The 22,500-nt window shown below is 39.0% G+C and overlaps 1 protein-coding gene across 1 annotated transcript in view; it reads left to right on the top strand.

Moving 5' to 3' along the window:
• The window catches only part of LOC122808189 (antigen WC1.1-like), a 997,107-nt gene that overhangs the window by 812,435 nt on the left and 162,172 nt on the right, over positions 1-22,500 (top strand). The window contains exon 12 of the mRNA XM_044079157.1: positions 8,980-9,199. Coding sequence (XP_043935092.1) covers positions 8,980-9,199 — 220 coding nt within the window. The remainder of the gene's footprint in view (positions 1-8,979; positions 9,200-22,500) is intronic.

Below are 22,500 nucleotides of genomic sequence, written 5' to 3' on the forward strand. Positions count from 1 at the left end.
GAGACTGCCCATGCTATGGAATAGACTTCCCATACATGTCAAACAGAGCACCTCACTGGCCCTGTTCAAGAGAAATCTTGATGAGTGGATGGGAAATAGAAAATTTGCCCCAGGGATCACTCCAGTGTCTCTACTTGGCAGAGGAACTGGGAACTAAGGTCAGGTGGCATGATGCCAGGGTAATCCTATTGGCTAGACTTGTAAAGGCTCTAGAACCATTAGCCTAGTACACACCTGTGAACCTATGAACCAAAGACGAGACCACAGTGGGGAAAAGGATAACTTCCCCAATCCCCACTGAACTGTAATCTCCATTCAAAAGCTTTGATATTTTGGAAAGTCGATCATATGGTCTCAACCATATTAGGTTTGACTTTCTAAAGAGTTGAGCTTCTGAAGATATATATGTATACATACATATATATATTTATATATGTATTATATATATATATATATATATATATATATATATATATATATATATATATATATATATATATATATATATATATATATATATATATATATATATATATATATATATATATATATATATATATATGCATGCATATTTATGTATGTATATATACATATATATCTATACATAAATAGTAGATATTGTATATGCGTGTTTTAGTGTAGCAATATATCTATGCATGTAACATCTGATCTGTGATGCAATTCCTTACAAAAAAGTGTGGGAATTGATCTAAAACACATTTCATTGAAAACACAAATAAATAAATGGCATTTGATAGAAGAGTATGTAAGGCTATTTAAATCACTGATGGTGTGGTTTTGGATTATAGTAATTGCAATGGTAATTAGTGTTGATCAATATTTATACTATGCTAATTTCTAATGTTGTGTTATATGTCTGCCTCTAGAAGTTTGTGCTAGCAGTGATTCACTGTGTAATGAGACTTCTATTTTCTCCATGGTTTTGTGATAGATATATTCAGTATAGTTAAGTAAGGGGGAGGCTTGCCTAAATTTTTAGAGAAGTATTTGCTATATTTATTTATTTATTTATTTTACATTTGTTAACCGGGAGAGTCCGACTGGATACATGCCCATTTTCAGCGGAGGCCCGGGGAGAAAAGCTCCAAGTACATAACAGACATATGAACATTGTTAATGCAAAAAAAGGAAGATAGTTGATTTCTAAATACAATATAAAGATACATCACATCTTGGGAAAAAAAAACAACAGCAGCTTATAAAAAAAAACATAGGTCAGTTACAAAGGCGCCTTGTTAAAAAGCGGTTAAGGATAGTGAGGTAAGAGAAGGGTAAATGATAGTGGTTAATCAGGTTTGGAACAAGGACATTGCCAGAGAGTATTGAGATGGGGTTTAAGCTTTTTTTTGAATTGTAGGAGTGAGGGTTCTGAGGTGAGCATGGTCGGTAGGGAGTTCCACATTTTACCTACAAAGTTTGAGAATAGAGAATCCCCAGCAGAATTATTGGCTTTGGTAGTTTGAGCTAAGATCTTATTGGAGGAGCGTAAAGATTGCAGGTTAATATAGGGGTGAATGATGTTTTCAAAGCTGGTGTTTTCTCTGGGTGATACAGTATCTGGTGAGCCGTTTTGAGTTGGTTGAAATGGAGTTGGCTGGAAAACTCTAACCACCCTAGTTGCTTCAAGTTAGTGCAGTGGTGCGTTCTAAAGGTGGAATTTGTGGCAAATCTAGCTATGTGATTGTAACAAGAAGCAAGTTTGTTAAGGGTTGTTTTGTTTAGGTTTGTAAAGAGGGGGGAGGCATAGAAAAGAGTTGATAGTAGGTGTGTGCTGGCAATTGTAATTTTAGCGTGAGGAGTGAGAAAGTGTTTTACTTTATAGAGAGAGCCAAGCTTTTATTGACGGTTTTGATGGTAAGATTGAAATGGGTGTCAAATTTAAGGGAGTTATCAATGGTAACACCTAATAGCTTTGTGTGAGCTTCTGGTGATATAGTGATTCCATTGGAGGATGTAATAGAGAAGGTGGGGAAGAGTCTTGTTAGTGGGTGAGAAAGTAAGTAGTTTTGTTTTGTTGGGGTTGAGAACTAGTTGTCGACTTGAGAACCATTTTTCTATTAGGTTGAAGGTGTCTTGGGTTGAAGCAGTGAGATCTGCCAGGTTGGAGGCAGTGCTGATGATAGTCGAATCATCTGCATATTGAATGCATGTGGCATGGGGGGTGATTGTGGGCAGGTCATTAACAAAGATGGTGAAGAGAAGAGGGCCAAGAATAGATCCTTGGGGAACTCCAAGTGTAACAGGTAGGCATGTAGATAATTTGTCCTGCCATAGAACAGCCTGTTGCCTATTGGACAGGTAGGATTGGAACCATTTCAGCGTGGAATTGCTGAGTGATAGTTTTTAATGTATGGAGGAGTTGAATGTGGTTCACCATATCAAAGGCCTTGGAGAGGTCTAAGAAAAGAGCAGATGATAGTTTATTATTGTTTCTGAAGTTATTGATGGTATTAGAAAAGGATAGTAGGGCTGATGTGGTACTGTGATTTGGCCTGAAGCCATGTTGGGAGTTAGCTAGAATTTTATTTTTGGTGAGGTGTTCCATCAGTTGTTTGTGGACACACTTTTCCATAATTTTGGCCAGGGGTGAGAGTATAGCTATAGGTCTGTAGTTGGTTAGCTCTAGTGAGCTACCACCTTTATGGAGAGGAATAATGTGGGACATTTTCCATATGGAGGGATGAAGGCTTCTGACAAGGTACGGTTTATGATTATGGAGACGGGATAGGAAATGGCCTCAGCTGCTTTTTGCAGAAACTCAGCTGGGAGAAGGTCAGCTGCTAGCTTAGTGGGTTTTAGTTTTTAAGAAGAGATGTTATAAAGGATATGGGTACTGGATCAAGGTAAATAGATGATCTGATGTAGTTGTAGTATTCTGCTGGCATGGGTAGTGGAGTGGGCTGGTTGTTTGTTTGAACTGTGTGGCCAGGGATTGTATAGTTTCTGTGAAGAAACTATTGAATGTGTTAGCAATGTTTACAGGGCACTGTTGTTTGCAAGTTGTTGGAGTGGGGTGGTTGCCTGGCCTGGGTGCAGGAGCTTGTTTAAGCCTGCCCAGAATTTTTGTGGATTATTAAGGTGTTTGTGTTGGAGGTGGAGGAAGAAGTTTTTTATCATTTAAGATCATTCTTTTAGTTTCATTTCTAAGTTGCCGGAAGGTTTGGTGGGAGTGTGGGTCTTTAGAGGTACGCCATGTGACCCACATCTTGTTTCTAGATAGGATTTTGGATTTTGTTTCCTTAGAGAGCCATGGTGCGGTTTTGGTTTTAGTTCTAATGGACCGTATTGGAGCATGGGAATCTAGAATCTTGAGGAAGGTGGTGTTGAAGTAGATAACTGCCTCTTCAAGAGGAAGAGACTTGAATCTTGTCCAGTTGTGGGCTTTAAGTTCAGTTTGAAAAATGGAGGCGTTGAATTTATTATTGTTCCTGATTTTTTTTATGGTTGTAAGAAGGGTTGTGATTTTCTTGAATTTGATAACATAGGTGAGTAAGTGATCACTCATGTCCTCTGGGTGAGTACCTGCTGAGTACTGGTCAGGATCTTTATTAGTAAGGATCCAGTCCAGGATGCTGTCTTTGTTTTGGGGATTACCTAGTCTGGTAGGAGTGGATATGAGCTGAGAAAAGCCATGTAGATTTATGCTGCTAGATGGGGAGCTAGATGAGAAGGAATTCCAATCGATGTTGAAGTCACCTAACACTATGGATTCCTGGGGGTGAGTTTGAGTTAACCAGTGGAGAAAGTCCTCTAAGGTTTTGTTATTATTGGTGCCTGGGGGGATGTAAATACATGCTATATTTATGCTTTTATGTTTGTTTGGTTGAAGTTTTACAAGTAGAATTTCGGCATTGTTTGTTAGGAGGGGTTGTGGAGAGGCAAGGGAGATTTGTAATGTATTTTTGCAGAGTATGGCTACACCGCCACCTTTACGAGTTATTCGGTCTGCTCTTAGTATATCATACCCTGGTGGGATTATCTGTGTGTCTTTCGTACTTGGTTTAAGCCAGGTTTCTGTGAGACATAGTAGGTCTGGGGAACAAGTAGCTAAAAGGGCATGTAGGTTGTGAATCTTATTGTTTACACTTCTGATGTTTAGATGACAGGTCAGAAGAGAGTTAAAGGGTCTAGAGTTTAGATTGAGAAGTGGAGGTGAGGATAGGTTGGAATTACAATTGAGTGGAGGGGAAGGGCCAGGGTTGGGGTGGATATCACCATCTGTGGCTAGTCTGTGATTCAGAGTGGTAATGAATTTGAGGGCTTTGAGTAGAAGTTTGTAGTAATGTTTATCATTTGGCCTAATATTGGCAGGTTTGATAATTACATAGCGTTCGAGTTCTAACAAGGTGGGTGAGTAGGGAGTTGAGTCATGGCCTCTGTTGTTAATTATGGGTGAGGGGTTGGTTTGATAGCTTGGGTGGTGGAAGCCTATGTAAGACCAGGTTTCATATAGGGTAGCTAGGTAAGGGACAAGTAGGAGGGGCAAAAGAGATAGTATGATAAGCTTCCTGGGTGGTGTCATATTCCGTTTGAACTTAGAGGGCGGTAGTGAGGTACAGGAAGTTAGTGGACAGTAGGGGGAGTGGTTTGAGGTTCTAAAAGTATGAGTACTGTGGGCGGGTGGGAATAGGGGGCAGGGCAGGGAGCGGAGCGAGCACGAGCAGTGCTCATGGAGCGGGTTTACACTAAGCCACTAGAGCCCAGGTTTCAAGATGTAACTCCTGAATAATTAACTTGCAGGTGAGTAATCTCATCTAAACAAACACCAGGTTCAATGCCTATGCTTTGGGAGCTTGTTTTTACAATTTTATAGCAGTTTGCCTTAGTTTTAGAGTGTGTTCTGTAGTTTAAGTGGAGTATATGCAAACAAGCTTGGATTTTTGTTTGGGTAAGCCTAGGGAGATTTGTGCTAGTGCTGAGGACCCTTAAATAATACTTTACTTTAAAGTCTATACTAAAATGACCAGATAATGACCTGTTTTGTTTTACAGGTTGTGGGCAAAAGTAGAGTAGTCGTCAAAAGGGCTTAAGTTCTTTTCTGCCTTACGCTGTGCAGGGGAAGACCTGGGAGGGATAGAGAGAGAGCTTGATTTCAGAGGCAGTCAGAAGCAGCTGTGTAGCTTAAACAACATTAGACTACCCGAGGAAACCCCTAAACTATGTTAGTAAAATCTTCACATATCTTTACATATAGCATAAATCATTATAACACATTAGCATTTTACTGCAACAGTGCCTTATGACTGAGAGTCAAAGAATGTTGAATGTTGAATATCCTATATATGAAGTCATAGTTGTAATGTGATTTCACGAAGTATGTTTTAGATTAGATGTGTATTAGAACAATTTTTTAAATATTTTATGATCAGATGAAGAGTGTTTTGGATACAAAGTTTATATATATATATATATATATATATATATATAAATATATATATATATATATATATATATGAATATATATATATATATATATATATATATATATATATAAATATATATATATATATATATATATATATATATATATATATAAATGGTTTACTATTAAAATGTCGACATTCAAAACAAATTCCATTCTGAACGTCAAACCATAACTTCGAATCCATGAATACTTACTAGGTCTAAATATTGAACCAAATGAATAAATTCAGCAGATTCGACATTTAGATCGAATTAGCAAACTGGATGTCCACATAGGAGCTAAGGTAGGTATAGCTCCTACCCTGCAAATTCACAGTTTTGCAAGGGGGAAAGTCCCCCTGCACCCCACCTTGTTGGGAGTGCAGCCCCCTACAACCTCTGCTAAATATATGTTCCATCTCTGAGACCGCACTATAGTGAAGAAAGGGATGGATTTCCCAGTCAGCACCGTTCTGCAATCTGTACTGTTAACAGTGAGTTTTTTTATCAGCGAATGCACAGTGGCATTCATTGATATGAACTGTCCTGCAAGAGTAACGTTCGCCAACACAGAATCATCCAACCGAAATTCAACATTCTTGTGTTCTCTGAACATTACTTCAACATTTTGATAATAAAACTATATACAAACACAAAGACACACACACACACACACACACACATATATATAAATATATATATATATATATATATATATATATATATATATATATATATATATATATATATATATATATATATACATATATATATATGGATCTCGTACTACTGAGCAAGAGCTCAAACCACCGAAACCACATCGGCCGAACACACTTTACCGAAAGTTCTTTTCACAGAAAAGGCACTTTCGCTAAAGTGTGTTAAAAAAATCTAAAAAAATAAAAAAATAAAAAAAAACACAGAACTCATGTTTACGCATGGGGGTCAAGCCCCCAAAATATGTGTAACTTTGTGTAATGTATAACTAAGCTAAGAAAGAATGTGTTTGTGTCAAGTGAAATAAGGATTTGCATTACATAAGCATTTTGCTTTTCCTATGCCTTTAAAGTGATGTCACTTACTTTTTTTCTATAATTAATGTATATAATGATGTGCTGGCTCTTTCCTCATTTGATGTTAAAATTCAGTGAATAAGCTGTATATTTTGTAGTGAATCTAGTCTGCTTTTGATTTAAGAAATGTATTCTTCTATGTAAATAGAGAATGTATTATTGTCTTCAAGTGCTAGAGTTTTAGTTCATTGGTCTAAGTTTTCTCTGTGCATTAAATTAGCATATTTTACAATTCTGTGCTCTTTTCTGGTGTTATGGACACACACATGCATACATAAATATCTATTATATACATACACACACACACACACACACACACACATGTATATATAAATACCGATTTATAAATATGTATATATGTGACTTCCATTCATCCCATCAACAAGTTGACATGTTGAACTGTAGAAAAGTCAGTACAGCTGATCAAAAATCAGCTGATCAAGCATACTGGCTTTTCTGCTGTGGTAGGTTGCTGTACAGTGGGGAATAGGTAATTTACCCTTTCCCTACTGTATAGCAATCTCAGAGTCGGTATATTTAATAAGCAAGAGGTGTGAGAGGTGCAGGGGGTTTGCCCCCCACAAAAAGTAGATTTTGTGTTGCTTTGAATGTTTGTGATTCAAAGTGCTATAAATTAGAATCTTTATGATTCAAACTGTTGTGGTATATGACTTAGTACTCCAAGTTTTTATACTTTGATTGTACGTATTTGTGGCATAAAGGCTTTTGTTCACTTAGATCTAAAAAGAGACTTGACTGTCTGAAAAATCCTGTTACACGACTGAGCGAATGGGAGGCCTTATGTTTTCTGTAGGCCCTGAGCTCTTTTAGCTAATCATTGTAAACTGGTCTGAAAACAATAAATACAACTACAGACTGTTTTGCTTCCATCATCAGAATGTTGATTTGTATTGTTTCCCCTAAATGAAGAGAAATATGTTTTATGTTATGCCTGTTAATAAATGTGAGTTTTGAAATCTATACTGCTGGCTATTGGACTAGTTTCCTGCAGTATGCTGAACGACCTCCCTGCATTGATCTTTTTCATAAAGTAACAAAATACAATCTTCTGTAAAACTGTGGACTGTGATTGTATGATACCTGCACTCACCAGAAATATATCCCCACAGTATCTCCATCCAGAGAATGGAATGTGCCACTGCTGCTACTGCTTAATAATATCATTCTCCACAGTGAGAAAAATGAAAAAGAAATGGCAACAGCCGGACTTAGCTCAACACTGATTTAATTACAACATAGGAAAAACAATAAAATTAGCGCTTTCGTTCAATCCAGTGATCTAACTTCATCAGACAAGTTACAAAGCGAATCCACAGACATAAATACATCTCATTTTAGATCACGTTTGATAAAAAGACCACAACTCCTCAATATAAAATCAACTATTAAAAAGACATGCACCCTTATCAAAGCTAGCAAAAAAATATATATACACCAAGTAAAAAGTAAACAATGTAAAACCTTTTCTAACATTACTAACAAATTAAAATCTTGATAATGATATATTCATCTTTCCAAGCTTTTTAGTTTTAACATACATAAAATAAAACACAAGTCATTCAAACCTGGCTGTGTATATGCATCCAACCTTATTTGTCAAAATAATTCATGCTGCTCCAGTTTTAGAGAACAAGGGCCACCTCTCTCCCCAGGTTGGACATGGTCAATAATCTTAAACAAAAATGAGTGACCCGGGTTTGTGGAAACATGTTTTGCCAAGGCATTTTCAACTTTGGCTTTCTTAATACTATATATGTGCTCATAAACTCGCTCCCTCAATCTCCAGTCAGTCTTCCCTACATAAAAACTCGATTAAGACTGGCATCTCGCAAGGTACACAACACATTTAGAGTTGCAATTAACCCTGCTCCTACATTTATATTTGCTTCCTCTAATAGTAAGGGAATAGTAAAGGAACCCCCCAGTTCTATGTACATACAATGGATGTTATTACCACTAAAGAGGGTATTCTACAAGAAGTTAATTCCTATTTGTCCACTTTGTATGATGGCAAATCTCCTTCTGTGGAATCTTTGCCTATACCTGTGATGCCTGCTGTTTTAAGGTGGCTTTTGATGCACATATTACTTTGTTTAAAGTTCAAAGGGCCATTGCATCTTTCACAGTTGATAACAGCTGCAGGGTTGGATGGTTTTTCTTACCATTTTTACCACTATCTCGCTGATGCTTAGTTATCTGTACTGGTTTGATTGTTTAATGAATGTTTTTTCCATGGTTTTTTCCATCCTGGTTTATTGTGGATAGCCCTGAAGTTCCTTTGGAAAAAGGGTGACTGGAAGGTCTTGTCTAACTGGTGTCTGATTTCTCTTTGCAGTACTAATTATAAGTTGTTTTGCAAGATCTTGCAATTACATCTGTGGTCAAAGATGCAATATTCACTGGACCATGGGATCTGTGGTATTTCTGGAAGGCATATGCAAGATTTTTGTTTTTGTTGAAGTCTCTTGCCTCCTTTGTTCATGCCTCTGATTCTTTTCTGTTGTTCTCTTGTGACCTGACCAAAGCATTTGACAATGTCAGTCATTCAGCCTTATTAACCATTTTAAAGGTATATGGATTTGGTCCTCTTTTTCTTCGATGTATTGCTTCTATCTATTCAGCTTCTGTTATTGTTCCTGTGGTTATTGGCTGGATGGCAGCTGAAGTTGCCATGAAGAATGGTGAGCTTCAAGGCTGCCCCGTGAGCAGTTATCATTTTACTCTGCTGGTGGGTGCTGTGTTTTTTAAGGCAAGAGCACACTTTGCCTTGTCTCCTTTTTCTTTTTTAAGTTCAGTAGTTTTGGTGCTTCGTTTTCTGTCTTACACAGATGATGTCACTGTTTGCAGACTCCTCCTGTTCTTTTGTATTATTTACAGTACTTTTCTTTTGTTTTTTAATTATTGAGCCTTTCTCTAAGTTTTGCCAAATCCAGTGATTTTAGTGCAGTTGCCCATGCTGGGGATGTTTCTTTGACAGCACTGGTATCTCTGTCTTGGGTGCGCCTTTTGGATCTCCTTCTTATGTCTCTAAGTCTTGTGAAGCCCTTTTTGATAAAGCTATTCAACACTTGGTTTCTGGTGTTCTTTTCCTTTGTCTTTCTTTCTATTCTGTCCTCCTGCCCGGATGCCTCTCCTCTTCTAAAGGAATCCCCCCCCCACTAAATAACACCGCGTGGCTCCCAAGTTCCTGCGGCCACCCTGATATAACCTTACAACGGTGCGAATGCACATACCATAAACGTCCCATCTACTTTTACAGTAAAGGACACTAGGGAATCCCCCCCCCCCCACTAAATAACACCGCGTGGCTCCCAAGTTCCTGCGGCGACCCTGATATAACCTTACAACGGTGCGAATGCACATACCATAAACGTCCCATCTACTTTTACTGTAAAGGACACTAGGGTAAAGGATATACCCATATTTGGAGCATACCTAACTAGGATAGCGTTTTCAGGCAGGAAAACAAATAGTACCTTAAAAACTTACTGGCAAACAAACACTAGGCTGCCATTACTTCCTGGTCCTTGCATCTTAAAAGGTGCTATTCAACACCAGACCTCCATACCCACAACTGGCTGCCTCTAAGGCCTTGTAAACTCCTGGCAGGTATTCCTGACGTCAGAGAGTTTTCAAATCCCCCGCCAGTCTCCGCCATTTTTACTCATAGACTTGAAGGTACTATTCTGTCCTCCTGCCCGGATGCCTCTCCTCTTCTAAAGGTACAGAAAATTGTATAATCTGTCTCGTATATTTACCTTTAATACCATCCTTGCTGATTGTATTTGAGAGTCGTCTAGCAAATACGAGACTATCAAAGACACTTATGAGATAGCGTAGTTACAGGTGCTACAAGTGTAAGCTAGTATAATCATCAGAATACTGTGTTTTACTCTGCATTGCGACGCTTTTGTGTGTTTATCACTTCTCTAATAGTGCGATAGACTACTCCACATTTAAAGTAGACAAAACTTACTAGAATAGTAATGTATGCAATTTACTACTAGCATATATGCATTGACTAATGAATGTAGCATAATTGACTTGTACTCACTTGAATTGAAATGTTTTTAAGTCGCTACTGGAGTACATGCATAGACTGATTAATCTTGCATAGCATACTTTTACTGGTGAATCATGATAAGTAAATCACTGAGTTGAGTGAATGTCTAGCAGTCGCTAGATAGGTATACTTATTAGTTACTCAGGCAGATAATGAAACTGGCGTTCCTTGCATAATACAAAGGTACCAGATGTATTAGCTTGATATTTATTTTCTTTATCAAGGCCAGGATCCTAATACCAGTGTAACTACCTATGTACCAACTGTGTTTTTACAAGCTTGTAGTGAAGTTTAATCAAGAAGGGTACTGTATATTGTTAACTATACCTCTCGCCTACTGCTTGCTTCTATCCAACACGAGACATTATAACCTGCTGTATACCTATGTTGTTTTGAATTAATCTAGCTTTTACACCTCTTGTATCATTTAATAGTGCTATCTCTCCTTTTCATTCTAGGAATCCCCCCCCCACTAAATAACACCGCGTGGCTCCCAAGTTCCTGTGGCGACCCTGATATAACCTTACAACGGTGCGAATGCACATACCATAAATGTCCCATCTACTTTTACTGTAAAGGACACTAGGGAATCCCCCCCCCACTAAATAACACCATGTGGCTCCCAAGTTCCTTCGGCGACCCTGATATAACCTTACAACGGTGCGAATGCACATACCATAAACATCCCATCTACTTTTACTGTAAAGGACACTAGGGTAAAGGATATACCCATATTTGAAGCATACCTAACTAGGATAGCATTTTCAGGCAGGAAAACAAATAGTACCTTAAAAACTTACTGGCAAACAAACACTAGGCTGCCATTACTTCCTGGTCCTTGCATCTTAAAAGGTGCTATTCAACACCAGACCTCCATACCCACAACTGGCTGCCTCTAAGGCCTTGTAAACTCCTGGCAGGTATTCCTGACGTCAGGGAGTTTTCAAATCCCCTGCCAGTCTCCGCCATTTTTACTCATAGACTTGAAGGTACTATTCTGTCCTCCTGCCCGGATGCCTCTCCTCTTCTAAAGGTACAGAAAATTGTATAATCTGTCTCGTTTATTTACCTTTAATACCATCCTTGCTGATTGTATTTGAGAGTCGTCTAGCAAATACGACTGACTGACTATCAAAGACATTTATGAGATACCGTAGTTACAGGCGCTACAAGTGTAAGCTAGTATAATCATCAGAATACTGTGTTTTACTCTGCATTGCGATGCTTTTGTGTGTTTATCACTTCTCTAATAGTGCGATAGACTACTCCACATTTAAAGTAGACAAAACTTACTAGAATAGTAATGTATGCAATTTACTACTAGCATATATGCATTGACTAATGAATGTAGCATAATTGACTTGTACTCACTTGAATTGAAATGTTTTTAAGTCGCTACTGGAGTACATGCATAGACTGATTAATGTTGCATAGCATACTTTTACTGGTGTTTCATGATAAGTAAATCACTGAGTTGAGTGAATGTCTAGCAGTCGCTAGATAGGTATACTTATTAGTTACTCAGGCAGATAATGAAACTGGCGTTCCTTGCATAATACAAAGGTACCAGATGTATTAGCTTGATATTTATTTTCTTTATCAAGGCCAGGATCCTAATACCAGTGTAACTACCTATGTACCAACTGTGTTTTTACAAGCTTGTAGTGAAGTTTAATCAAGAAGGGTACTGTATATTGTTAACTATACCTCTCGCCTACTGTTTGCTTCTATCCAACACGAGACATTATAACCTGCTGTATACCTATGTTGTTTTGAATTAATCTAGCTTTTACACCTCTTGTATCATTTAATAGTGCTATCTCTCCTTTTCATTCTAGGAATCCCTCCCCCACTAAATAACACCGCGTGGCTCCCAAGTTCCTGCGGCGACCCTGATATAACCTTACAACGGTGCGAATGCACATACCATAAACGTCCCATCTACTTTTACTGTAAAGGACACTAGGGAATCCCCCCCACTAAATAACACCGCGTGGCTCCCAAGTTCCTGCGGCGACCCTGATATAACCTTACAACGGTGCGAATGCACATACCATAAACGTCCCATCTACTTTTACTGTAAAGGACACTAGGGTAAAGGATATACCCATATTTGAAGCATACCTAACTAGGATAGCGTTTTCAGGCAGGAAAACAAATAGTACCTTAAAAACTTAGTGGCAAACAAACACTAGGCTGCCATTACTTCCTGGTCCTTGCATCTTAAAAGGTGCTATTCAACACCAGACCTCCATACCCACAACTGGCTGCCTCTAAGGCCTTGTAAACTCCTGGCAGGTATAATCCCCGCTCCGCTTCGCCCTCGCTTCGCTCAGACTCGCTCCGCGCCCCACCCTGCCCCCATATCCCACCCGCCCCCACTACCTCTAAATTTATAGCTATATCTAGCCCATCCCACCCTTTCCTCCCTCCCAATCATGGCTGTCCTCCAATTTACAACTCCTCCTCCCACACTCTTAGCCAACTCTCTAAATTTAGTAACCCCTCCTTATCTTCCCATCCCACAAGCTACCTCTCTCTCATTGTCATGATTAAAAGCATGTATTCCATCATCCCTTTACTAACTCTACTTCTTCTCTTCCCTTACCTTTTATCAAGATATGAACACCAAACACTCTTAGGAATTCCCTTTCCCAAGGCCCACACCACCACACACACACACTTTTTACTCATAATACAATAGTACCCTCTCTCCACCCTGAAAAAACACTAGGTCTCAATAAAACTCATCTGACCCTTCACTACCCTAACTCATCCAAAAATAAACTTAACCTCAAATTACTATGCAAACTCCAGAGATTCCTGGAGCACCTTAAACAATGTATAGCCCAACACGGTGACATTCACCCGAATCCAGGCCCTGACACCAATCGAGACTCTGTCACTTCAAAATTACCCCAAACTCCTACTAACTCCCTCCTCATCTTTCACCTCAACCTAAGAAGCATTAACAACAAAATACATAGCTTACATGCCATGATAGCCACACATTCCCCAGACATCATGTGCCTATCAGAAACATGGCTCAAACCTGCCACTAAGGATGAAGAAATTCTTCCACCCGGCTATAATATCCTAAGGATGGATCGAACAACCAAAAGGGGTGGGGGAACAGCTGTAATGTTTAAGAACAGCTTGAACATCTGTATGAACCCATTACATCCTCCCCAGGTCTCTAATATAGAACTTATTGCACTAAAGATTTGCCTTAATACCCAAAAATGTATCAATCTAGTTGTTCTCTATATTCCGCCAGGGAAGAACCTTGATAACCTAGAGCAAACTTTAAGTTGGTTAGACACCAATTACCCCCAAGAAACTATAGTACTAGGGGACTTCAATATTGACTGGTCCCAATGCTCAGATAAGTCAAATCCACATCCAATCAATCTACATGGCTTCTCCCAAAATATTACATCCCCAACTAGAATTGGTAATATTCAGCAAAAAGAGAGCACAATTGACTGGATTCTCACCAATAAAGATCCAAATAACTATACCACTGGTACCCTCCCCAACGACCTTAGCGACCATCTTATCACTTACATTTTAAAACACAAATTTTCTTGTACCAACCCACCCCTATACAAACTTGTTAGAAATCGGAAAAAGTTCAATCCAGAACTATTCCTTGAGGAACTGAAATCCTGCAATTGGTCTATCCTAAATACTCTACCCCTAGCCGAGAGTGTGTCACACTTCAATGACACATTCCTAAACATTCTCGACTCTCATGCCCCAAATCGACTAATTAGAACCAAAGTACGCATAGCTCCCTGGCTAACACGAGAAACCAAAACAAAAATTAAGCTTCGTGACCAGGCTTGGCACAAATGGAGAGCAACCAAATCTCCCCATGACCGCATTAAATTTCAGCAGCTTAGAAACTCCACAAAATCCAACATAACTCGAGATAAGAAACAATATTTCTGTCACCTCCAGGACAAACATCAGACTAACCCAAAAAAGTTCTGGGCTGGTTTTAATAACCTCCTCCATCCTGGGAAATCTACTACCCCAACCCCAGAGAAACTCACTGGTCAAGCACCAGATGTAGTAGCCAACACTTTTAACACTTTTTTTACTGAGACCATCCAGTCCCTAGCCAATCATCTACCTACTTCTCCCCCCTCCCTAATTCTTCCTGCTGACACACCTCCTCTTTCCTTTAACTTACAACCAGTATCTACCTCCTATATTCGTACCCTATTAAAAAAACTGAAACCGTCCACCCTAGCGGCCGATCACCTCCCAGCAGAATATCTACAATTAGCATCTGATGCCATAGCCTATCCCATATCAATCCTAATTAATAGATCTATAACTGAGGCCTCCGTCCCCCCATTGGGAAAATTGCATACATCATTCCACTTCATAAAGGTGGCTCCTCCACAGAAACATCTAACTATAGACCCATCGCAATATTGTCTCCAATAGCTAAAATCATGGAATGGTGTGTTCACAAACAACTCCTACACTACCTTACCATCAATAATCTGCTGTCTATTACCCAGCATGGCTTCCGCCCACATCACAGTACAACCACTGCCCTCCTCTCCTTTGTTGACACAATCAATAGCAACCGCAACAAAAAACAAACATCTGCCGCTCTCTTTCTTGACCTATCGAAAGCTTTCGATATGGTTAACCATCAGCTATTACTACACACACTACAAACCCTATATCTTGACAACCTAGCCCTAAGCTGGTTTAAGGACTACCTCACTGACAGGCAACAAGCAGTCCAATGGCAAAATAGTCTATCTCACCTGCTATCAAATAACATTGGTGTTCCACAGGGCTCCATACTTGGTCCCCTCCTATTCTCCGTTTTCATAAATGATCTTCACACAGTCATCCCCAGAGCCACTTGCATTCAATATGCAGATGACTCTACCCTGATCTGCTCCGACCCGTCTCTTCAGAATCTCCAAGCAGCCACCCAACAATGTTTTGCCAAAGTTGAAAAATGGTTCTCTGACCAGAAACTTATACTCAACCCGACTAAAACCAAGTTACTTCTATTTTGCCCCACGTCTACCACTCCCCTAGCACAAGAACACCCACTAGATAATTCCAGGACCTTTTTTGTGGAATCCTTAAATGGCACCATCATTGAGCCTGTCTCCTACACCAAACTATTAGGCGTCACCATTGACCACAAGCTTAAATTCAACCTGCACATTGCCCAAACCATTAAGTCAGTTAACAAGAAACTAGGCTCTATGTATAGAATCAAGAACTTTCTTACTCCTCATGCTAAATTAACCATTGCTCGTACCCACCTCCTTTCCACCCTACTATATGCCTCACCGATACTTTCATTCCTCAACAAACGTGAGCTCAATAACCTCTCTACTACCTACCATCATATTGCAAGATTCGTAACCAGTACACCCTATCGTACACACCATTGCCTCAACCTCAAGAAACTTGGCTGGTTGGAATTGCCCAATCTTCCTAAATTAAACCAACTCTCTGAAGCATTCAAAATAATTATTCATCCAGAGAACACCCCCTCACTGAGCAAAATCCTGACCCCCTACACCAACTTAAGTAGCCTTCGATCCACAAAGAGTATTCAGGTACTAACCATCAAATCTAATAACATAGCTGGTGATGCCCTTTATGCTAATTCCATTGGAAAGCAATGGAATTCCCTTCCCAACAACCTCAGGCTTATGACTTCACTCAACCTATTCAAAACTAATCTCAGTGAATCACTTGAGTCTCACTGGTTATGCCCATGTTCCAACCCAGATTAATTCCTATAGGTCTCTCAGTTCCTAAATCTCTTCTTCCTCTCACGTTCCTTCTAGTATTTTACTATCTCCACATGTATCCAAGTCATATGACCAACCCAACAAATGTTTCCCAATCTATCAGCATGTATATTTAGATATTGTATTGTTTCATTTTTATAATAATGTAATTTCTTGTATCTAATTGTAGTGTGATATTTCTGTTAATTGTGGGAGCTTTTCTCCCCGGGCCTCTACTGAAAAAGGACATGTATCCAGCTAGACTAGCCCGGTCAGCAAATGTAAAATAAAATAAATAATAAATAAATAAATTGTTAAATGGTGTCTTTTTGGGCACTTTAGGGTATGTTTTTTCTGTTTATTTATTTCCACATTCCTGGTCCACCCGCCTTTTGTCTGAGGTCTTTTGTTTTTTTGGGGAGGCACTTCCTACACAACTGTTAAGAGGGGTATTTTGTATTCTACTCCTGCTTCTAGTGGTGTTAGTTTACTGAATCCTGTCCTTTTTTGTACAGAGTGTTTCTTTTTATTGTGTTGCAGCATTTACAGGCTGCAGATCTTTCTTTGGTTGGTTGCTTGGTCCCTGCATTGTCTGGTCAGTTTTGCAGACTTGTTTGGCTGGGAAGCATGCATGGAGGGTCCATTCATTGGAACTGCTGGAAGTCCGTCCTTGCTGCTCACTTGCCATGTGTCTTTAGACTCCCTCCCTTCCTCTAGGGAATAATGGTATTTTCTCTTTTGGTCAATTTATATGACATTAATGGGTATCAACATTATTCTCCCGAGAGACCGTTAGGTTTGAGTCAGTGTAGGCAGCATTATGCTTTGTTTCCTCATTGGCATAACTTTTTGTGATGTTGATCTCTTGATAAGCTGCCTATTAGATCTTCTTACCTCTGTAAATACTAAGCAACTAAATCATCTGTGGAGTCCCCTCCTTCCCAGACTACAGTGACAGTTTTTCCTACTCAAGTTCAACTGAAGGCTAAACAAAACAATTAAAGACTTTATATGCCCACCTCTGTAAATGCATCTAATGCAGTTTAACTTGTACAGCAACTAGCCTGTCACATCTCAGTTTTAGCTCACCAAAGAACCTGACTTGCCCTCCTGCCTCTGTTCCTTTTCCCTAAACTATTAACGTTATTACTATTTTTTCTTACGTAACCTTTCAGACTTTGTAGTAACTTTGTAGTTCCTCCTTTTAAATACTCTGCTCTCCTGTACTCTCAGCTGTGCACACTTAACTTCGCCTTGCCTGTTGTTTAATTGTTATAGCTTCAAATCTCCTTACTGCAGCTGCTTCTAATGATTGTTATTCATTTTTTTGTCTGTCCTCTGTCCTTTACTGTCAAGGGTTTCCCATCTACTGGTCCATTTAACCTGGGCTGAAACTCTCATAGAAATTCCTGTTCTGTCTTCTTGCCACATTTTTTCATTTTTTTCCCCTCCCTTCATGTCTTGCTCCATTTAAAAGTGTATCTGGCACTTGCACCATCTTATTCTGTAGTCTTTTTAATCATCTGCTCTTTGTACTCCTGACTATTAATATTTGTTGAATTGTGCTTGATTATTGTAACCTAGTCTGTTTTATAACTTCTCTATTTTATCTATGCCTCTCTTTCTTTATCTGGTGTCCTCTTTATAACTAAAGCTTTTCCTCCTTGACCCCGACCCTCTATGTAGTTCTAGTGTATCCTTGCTTACTGTTTATTTTCAGGTTTTTCCTTCACTGACTTCCTTTCTTTCTTCCCTTTCTAGGCTAGACTACTAAATCTTCAGTGGGCTCCTCTCCTGCCCAGACTCCAGTAACAGTTTTTCCTACTCAAGTTCAACTGAAGACTAAACAAAACACGACTTTATATGCCCACCACTGCAAGCGTATGTAATCTAGTTTAACTTGTACAGTAACTAGCCTGTCATATCTCAGTCTTAACTCAGCAAAGAACCTACCCTCCCTCCTGCCTCTGTTCCTCATTCCTAAACTATTAACTTTCTCACATTTTTTTCTTACTTAATCTTTCAGCCTAGGTAACAATTTTATAATTCCTCCTTGTACATGCTCTACTTTCCTGCACTCTGAACGTTGCACACTTATCTTCTTGCCTGTTGTATAAATGGATCCCATTCAGTTGATTAAACTTCTGAAATGCTCAACATCATATGGCTGAGACTATATAAACATTTTAGAAGGTTGAACAGTGTGAATGGGGATCCCTGTACACTGTAGAATGGGAAATTTGCCATTTTTCTCAATGTAGTATGATCTTGAAGTTGGTATATGTCGCTTGTCTTTCTCTAACATAGATGACAAGCAGGCGGGGTATTTCATTTAGATGATTTAATACATAGGAACACATCAAGATGGATAGCAGCATCATAAAATACAAATAAACTGGTTAACAGACAGACCTTACATACATACATGCTTACATCTCAACAGCTGCTTACAGAATGGCAGTTAGGCTCACACATGTTCAGTATTTATACACTTGTGTAAGCCCTTGGATAGCTTCTTAAAGGTACATATACACACATTGATCTAAAGATTATTTAATTAGCAGGGGTGTGGGGAGTGCAGTGGGGCTTGCCCAACTGCAAAAAACAAAAACAAAAAAAGTTTTTATTTATTTATTTTTTTAATTTTAGTTTTGACCTTCTGAAATATCAGTTATATTGTCTTGGCCATATCACATTCAGCATTTCAAATGTTTGATCGACTGAAACCAATCCATTTAACTGATATAGTTTTGCTATACCTTCAAATCTCCTTTCTGTAGCTGCTTCTATTGATTGTTTTTCATTCTTTCTCTGTCCTCTGTCCTTTACTCTAGAGGGTTTCCTGTCCACTGGTCCAACACATTTCATTCACCCTAACTTGGATTCACTCCACTCCCCTACCCTACCCCCTCTCCACCCACCCCATATTCATTATATTTATAGTTAACTAATGTTCCACACCCACCTAAGCTCCTTCCAAAGATACCTTCTTCAGCAAATTACACTCTCTCTTATTCCATTGTCTCCTCCTTCTTCCTATCACTCTTCCCCACCCTAATCTTCATCTCCACCCCCACACCTTCCACTAACTCCACCTATTCTCTGCCCTACCTTCTCCTATTAATCTCAGTGTAACAGACACTCAACTCCCTTTCTCTTATCTAATTATTAATCCACCTCCTAACACTTTCTCCTTCCCTATCTTACCACTATACCCCATTTATGTTTCTACCATTCCTTTCTCGACTTCTCATTACACCTCTCTGTTCTTCTTTCACCACCTATCCCCTCTCCCTCACCCTATCCTCACTTTAATCCATTTTCTTCCTAATAGCTACCATCTCCCACCATCCCTATAAACACTGCTCATTGCTTACTTAATAAAACTCCCTCTTTCATGCTAATTTCTCTAAACCACAATATGCTTCATACCTAATTCCTCATTCCTCTTCTTCTTCTACTATCATGCTTTCCACCTTTTACAAACAAATTAAACCTCTATGCCTTCCACCAAAAAACACATACATCAACACTATAAACCAAATCCCGCACTTTCTCCCCAAATTTCCCTTCCTATTTCTCCCTTCCAATTGGCTCCTCCACAAGATCAGTACATTGACTTGGACAAGTAATCTCCAAATTTCTAAGCATAAACATCACTTCTATCACCTTACATCCCTAACTCTACTCAACCCCCACAATTCCCATCTCCTCTCCAGTGACATACAACCTAACCCAGGACCAGTCGTTAACCCCTCCATTACTACTACTAGCACACACTCTCCATCCTATTACACTAACTCTACCAACAAACAGCTAACCCTTTTCTCTCTGAATATCTGTAGTGTTGTGAACAAAATAAGAAAATGTCATGCTTGGGTGACCCTTTACTCTCCTGACATAATCATTTTAACTGAAAACTGGGTTAAAGCCCATATCTCTGATAAATAATCCCTTCCCCTGGATATAACATCCTTCATTTGGACCAAGCCTATAAAAAAGGTGGTGGTACTGACATTCTGTATAATACAGTTTGTCGCCTGTATTAAATCATTCTCCTTCCTTCCCACCTGTTAAACTCCTAACAGCTAATTATAAGCTCAATAACTATAATACCTTTACAATTGTAGCAGTCTACATACCCCATGGTGACAACATTCCTCTACTTGAAAAATAACTTGCGTGTCTTTCCCATAACTTAATCAATGAAATTACTCTGTTAGGTGACATTAATATAAATTGGCTTTCTTTATCCACCAAATCAACCTGCTCTTTCATTAATCTACATGGCTTTACTAAACGTATCACTACATCCATATACTTTCACAAGCCTACCAACTCCTCCTCAATCATTGACTGGATACCAGTTTCTAATTCTGACCATTACCACCACTCTCAAACTTTACATAACTCAGTGACCATTCCCCCATTTGTGTCCAAAGATAGTTTGTCCAAGCCCTAAGAACACAAAAACTCAAAGAATTCCATAGCCTTTCAAACTTTCTCCCTGACATTTTCAATAACATGCTGTCTGCTATTAATTGGTCTTTTCTATCCCACCTTCCCCTTGATGAAGCAGTTCTCAAATTTAATTCTATTTTTCTTAACATAATTAACTCACTCCCCTCCAAAAAGTAAGAGTTAAATCCTATTACTCACTTTGGCTATCCCAGTCCACTAGAACTCTAATGCGAAAAAAGCAACAAAGCCTGGATACTCTGGATTAAGATCATATCCCTCTCTTACCTCCAAACCTACAAAGAACTACAAAATCTTTCCAAAAACATGTCATCCTTGACAAGAGAAATTTCATTTTTAAACTACAAACTATTTGTCAAAACAACCCCAAAAGATTCTGGAAAACTATAAACAAAATCCTTCATCCATTTAACCCTAATTCTCCTAATCCCTGTCCTCATAACACTCCACTTGAAACAGCCACCTTACTTAACTTCTACTTGATTGTTACTATTAGTAAACTTGTTCCATCTTTAAACTTCTCTATCCACTCAAACCAGTACCTACAAATTACATTAAATACCTCCTCTGCAAACTTAAACTTTGCTCTCCTCTTGCAGACAACCTTCTGCCATGATTTCTTAAACTAGCTGTAAACCTACCCTATCTCCATTCTCACTAACCGCTCTCTATCAGAATCCACTGTGCCCATATTATGGAAACAGTTCTACACTATACATGTTCGCAAACGAGTCCACTGATTTTCGTTTACTATCACCTCATAGCATTATCATTGTCATAAATACTAGAAAAATGTGTTCGCAAACAAATCATGGATTATCTGCTGCTTGAAAACCTACTCATTTCTATCCAGCATGGATTTCTTCCTTTCCACAGAATCTCTACAGCCCTTATTTCCTTTTCTCACTCCATCTCCCAGGCCAGAAAAAACAACAAATTGGTCTTCTTTTCCTTGACCTCTCTAACGCCTTTGACACTGTTTTTCATCCAGTCTTAATCTCCAAACTACCTGACCTCAACCTCTGTCCATCAGCTATTTCCTCGTTCTCCAGGTGCCTCCAGATGGGAGTGCCTCAAGGTTCTATCCTTGGCCGCCTTCTTTTCAACAGCTTCATTAACCATCTCTCAACATCATGTCCTAACTTCTCTCTCATACAATATGCTGATGCCTCTACTGTCATCTCTGCTGCTGATACCATCTCTGATCTACACACTCTCACCCAAAATTCCTTCACCTCAATAGAAAAATAGAAAAATGGCTCATTAACAACCAGCTTATTCTTAATCCCAAAAATACCAAAATTCTGCTTTTCCTCCCTAAATTTATATTCCCACTCACATCTTCTTACACTATTACTTCACTTAATAACACCACTATTAATGTGGAACCCGATAAAAAAGTCCTAGGGGTCATCATTAATGACCAATTTAAATGTGACCTCCATGTCCACCACTGCATAAAAAACATCAAATCTAGGTTTATTCTACAGAAATAAAAAAGTTCCTTACTAAAGACTCTAGATTCGCACTGGGTCATACTTATCTTCTCCTCAGTCTCGTCTGTAGCTCACACATCCTTACTAACTTACTGACTTCCCTATGTGCCAAACTTAAATCACCTACAACAAAGTTGCCCAATTTGCTGCTAATCAGTCCC

This window comes from Protopterus annectens, chromosome 8.part0 (assembly GCF_019279795.1).
Source record: "Protopterus annectens isolate FY-2018-M chromosome 8.part0, PAN1.0, whole genome shotgun sequence".
Classification (NCBI taxonomy): Eukaryota; Metazoa; Chordata; order Ceratodontiformes; family Protopteridae; genus Protopterus; species Protopterus annectens.